General features: G+C 72.6%; 2 protein-coding genes across 2 annotated transcripts; one reads left to right on the forward strand and one right to left on the reverse strand.

The window, feature by feature from the left end:
* Nucleotides 1-92: 92 nt before the first annotated feature.
* On the forward strand, nt 93-2,902 carry H696_04311 (hypothetical protein; the record flags this gene model as incomplete). Its single annotated transcript, XM_009498189.1, has 3 exons — nt 93-437; nt 623-1,416; nt 1,696-2,902. The coding sequence occupies 3 exons, from the start codon at nt 93-95 to the stop codon at nt 2,873-2,875; spliced, it is 2,319 nt and encodes a 772-aa protein (XP_009496464.1). The 3' UTR covers nt 2,876-2,902.
* A 617-nt stretch (nt 2,903-3,519) lies between these two features.
* On the reverse strand, nt 3,520-4,116 carry H696_04312 (glycine hydroxymethyltransferase; the record flags this gene model as incomplete). The annotated part of the gene is made up of 1 exon (XM_009498190.1): nt 3,520-4,116. One exon carries the CDS (start codon nt 4,114-4,116, stop codon nt 3,520-3,522), a length of 597 nt encoding a protein of 198 aa, XP_009496465.1.
* Between the last annotated feature and the right edge of the window lie 17 nt (nt 4,117-4,133).

Genomic DNA, 4,133 nt, shown 5'->3' on the forward strand with positions numbered 1-4,133 from the left:
CCCCCCCCCCCCCCCCCCCCCCCCCCCCCCCGCCCCGCCCCCCCCCCTCCCGATACGCAGCTCCTTTTGATACGGAGCTCCGGGCCGGCATCATGCTGGGTCATGGCGGCTTCATGCTGATCTTCAGCATCCTCCCCCCGGCGGCGGTGCGCATTCTCCGCCTCGCCACCGGCATGCAGCAGGGGTCCGACAGCTCGGACGAAGCCGGCGGCGGGGGCCTGGCCGATTTTGACCCCGACGCCTCGGGGCCGGACCCGCAGCAGGCCCCGGGCGGCGGCGGCGGCGGCACGCTGTCCGGCTCGCGCGACTCGCTGGCCCGCGCGCGCGCCTCCAAGTCCGCCAAGATCGACGCCTCGCTGGACCAGCTCCGCACCGGGGCCGGCCTCGGTGGCATCCGGGGCATCCTCTGCTCGTGCGTGCTGCTGGCCCTGTACATGGTACGATGCAACGGGCCAGGTCTGCCTGCCCCGGCGGCACAAGTGCTGTCCCTCTTCCCCCCCCCCCCCCCTCCTCGCGTGGCACTCCTCCCCGGGGCTGGCTTGCCAGCGGTGCCCGGTCGTCGGCCATGACTAACCTCCCTGCCATGGGGCGCCGGCCCCCCTGGGCGGCCATTCACCCCCAGCTCGGTCCCGCGGCCCTGCCATTGCACTTCGCGGTCCAGCCACAGGCGGAGCAGGTGCTCGGTCGGCTGCGCGGGCAATTCGGCTCGCACGGGGCCATCATCGGCTATTTCAATGTCAAGTACCACCAGTGGAACCGGGCCCCGGTGCTGGCGCTGGCCGCCCTGGACCGGGTGCTGGACTCGGTGCAGCCGGCCCTCGGGCGGATCACCTCGTCCTTCAGCCGCCGCGACCCCGGGGCCGAGACCCTGCTGGCGGCCATGGCCATCCGCGATGTGTCCCTGTGGGAGCGCATCTGGACCCTGGCCGCGTGCCACTTCTCCGGCGAGGTGGTGGCCCCGGCGTCGCGCGGCTCCGGCCCCGGCCAGCCGGCCCTGCTGGCGGCGTACGAATGCTCGGTGCGGCTGTTCTACGAGAGCACCTGGAGCCGGTGTGTCTATTCCTACCTGGCGGCGGTGTGCCTGGCGTGTTTGCCGGACCCGGCCGGGGCCAATGCCGCCATGGCGTACCGGCCGCCGACCAAGCTGCTGGACCGCCATGGCCCGGTGTTCGACACGCCGGTCCAGTGGCTCGAGCGGTCGACCGCATATCGACAGAAGTTCGCCGGCCGGAGCCTGGCCTTCGAGAAGTTCGTCATTCGCCGGGGCCGGTCATTGTTGAAGGTCCTCCGCCGGCCGGCGGAGGCCGGTGGCGCGGGCTTCTTCCGTCTGGATGCCGGGGCGGCCCGGCCGTCCGATGCCCCGGCCGGGCTCAGCTACGCTGCCATCTGCCTGGTGGAGGTGATGGCCCTCTTCGGGTGCGTGGCAACAGGGTGGGGGGCTCCCCCCCCCCCCCCCCCCCGCCCCCCCCTCCCCCCCCCCCCCCCCCCCCCCCCCCCCCCCCCCCCCCCCCCGGGCCCGCCTTCTCGCGTTCTTTCCCCACACCCCGCCGCTGCCTCGGAGAAGGGCGACCACTGACGCTTCGTAAAACCCCCATCCGCGACTGGACTCGCCCTTACAACCATCCCCCCCCCCCCGGGGTCGACCCGTGGGTGTGTGTGCATGCGCTCGTTTCAAAATCGCCGGCGGGGGGACAGCTTTATGCCGGGCTTCCTGCCGCTCGAGGCGGTGGCTCGCCTGCAGGAGCAGCTCGAGGGTCCGCATGTCATGCTGGCGGGCCTGCTGCAACAGCAGCCACAGCAGCAGCCACAGCAGCCGCCGCCGCCGCCGCCGCAGCAGCCGCAGGCGCCCTCGACCTGCTCCCCCGATGAGGCCGGCACCTCGCGGGGCCACCTGCGTGATGACTATGCCCGGGTGTCGTACCTCCGGACACTGCTGCTGCTGGAGCAGCTCCGGGCCACACCGGCCACCGGCCACCCGGCCACGGTGGCCGAGTTGACGGTTCGCATCACCGGCCTGCTGCATTCCGTGCGGAAGGTCCTCTCCCGGGCGGACACGCCGTACGAGTTTGCCCTGCTGGCGGCGATGTTGCCGGCGGGGTCGTCATCCTCCGCCGCGGGCCCTGGCCCGGGGGCCGGGGCGTGTCCCATCGATCGGGAAGTTCGCGCCATGGCGGCGGCGGCGGCGGCGGCGGCGGCGGCCCAGCCGGCCGAGGCCCCCAGCCGTGGCAAGGTCACTGCTCTGCTTCAGCCGGCCCTGCTGGTGGTGCCCGTGTATGAGGATGACTACCTGGTCGGGGTGCTGCGACAGGCGGCCAGCCAATTGCACATCACCCTGGCGCAGCTGTCCCTGGACGGGGCCGAGCCCGGGACCGTCGGCGGCGGCGGCGGCGGCCAAGCGACCGCCCCCGGCCTGCTGGGGCCTTTCCACGCGCGACTGGCCCTGGACCACGCGCAGCGGGCCAACGAGTGGGCCGGCCGGCCGGCCGGCGGCAAGGCCGTCAATCGCGACTTGCGAGTGGTCAGCCTGCGGGATGTTCTCAAGTCCGCGGGGCCGATGGCCGATGACATGGGTCCCGAGGCAGCGGCTGCCGCCGGAGGGGGGGCCGCCTGCTCCTCGGCAGACGGCAGCCCCGGGCCCGGGCCGCTGGCGGCGGAGTCCAGTCCGGCCGGCGCACCGATGGTCAAGAAGCGGTCCTTCCTCGGGGGCTTCCTCGGGACGGCCATCGGCGGGTTAAGCTCGGCCGTGGCCAGCATGGCCGGCGTGTCGGCCGGCAAGATGTCCCTCCACGCGCGGGTCAGCGTCTGGTGCAAGTGGGCCATGCGCGATCTGGCCGACGGGGTGTATGGCTCGGTGTCCAAGAGCCTGCTGGTGTGAGCAGCGCGCGCGCGCGCGCGTGCGTGCGTGTGTGTTTCTTCTCCGGCATCCGGGCGGGGGCTTGGGACAGGCGGGCAGGGGGGCCCGCGCCCGGCCCCGGGGGCCCGCGCCCGGCCCCGGGGGCCCGCGCATGTCCCTCCCCCCGCTCGTTGGCTCCGACCTGCCTCGCCACCACCGCCATCACTACTGAGCTGCCCCGGGGGCCTTCCAAGTACGGCGTCTGCGGCTGTCTCGGCTGCCCGGTGTGCGTGGCCCTCCCCCTTCGCGCGAGGTCGCAGAGAGCGGGACGCGGTCAGGCGGAGCCCGGAAGAGGAAACCGAGCGCGGCGGCCCTTGCAGCAGAGCCAGGAGGCACGCCTCGCCCTCCCCCCAACGTCTCTCAGCGGCACACAGATGCACAATAGACAAGAGAACCATCACGCGTAGATGCGTGCGAAAGGGCGACACCGGCACAAATGCGAGGCGGGGGTGTATTCATGCTTGCGCCGGCCCCCCCCGCACCCCCGCCTTCTCATCCGGCCGCGGGGGAGGAAGGGTAGGGGAGAGAGAGGGACGGGGGAGGGAGGGAGGGGGATGCGCGCAGGGTCGAGATGATACGGCCGCGGAACAAGGAAGAGCCAAGGGGGCGCGCACAGTGTCGGGCACTTACTCCGGGCGGTACTTCATGGTCTCGGTGTTGAAGCCGACGGCCGGGAAGCGGCGGGCGAAGGCGATGACCTCCTCGCGCAGGGGAGCAACGCCGGGGTGGCCCTCGCCGTTGGGGCCAAGGTGGGCGCGGAAGTCGCGGAACTTGGACCCGGCCGGCAGGCTGGCCTGGACCTCGGCGGCGATGGTGATACCGCGGTGGAGGAACTGGGCGATCTGCTTGAAGTCCTCCGGGCTCAGACCGCGGGTGGTCATGGCCGGGGTGCCGACGCGCAGGCCGCTGGGGACGAGGGCCGAGCGGTCCTTGGGGACGGTGTTCTTGTTGGAGGCGATGTTGACCAGCTCGAGGACGCGCTCGGCACGGGCCCCATCGACGCCCTTGTTGGACAGGTCCAGCAGGAACAGGTGGTTGTCGGTGCCACCGGAAACGATGTCGTAGCCGAAGGACATCATGTCCTGGGCGAAGGAGCGGCTGTTGTCGACGACGAGCTTGGCGTACTCCTTGAACTCGGGGCTCGCGGCCTGGGCGGCGGCGGGAGGGGACCCGGGGTCGGCAGGTGTGCGGGTGTTTTTGTTTGCGTGTCGCCAGGTGAGCATGCATTTACGGGGGGGGG

Source organism: Fonticula alba, assembly GCF_000388065.1.
Source record: "Fonticula alba strain ATCC 38817 unplaced genomic scaffold supercont2.7, whole genome shotgun sequence".
Taxonomy (NCBI): Eukaryota; order Rotosphaerida; family Fonticulaceae; genus Fonticula; species Fonticula alba.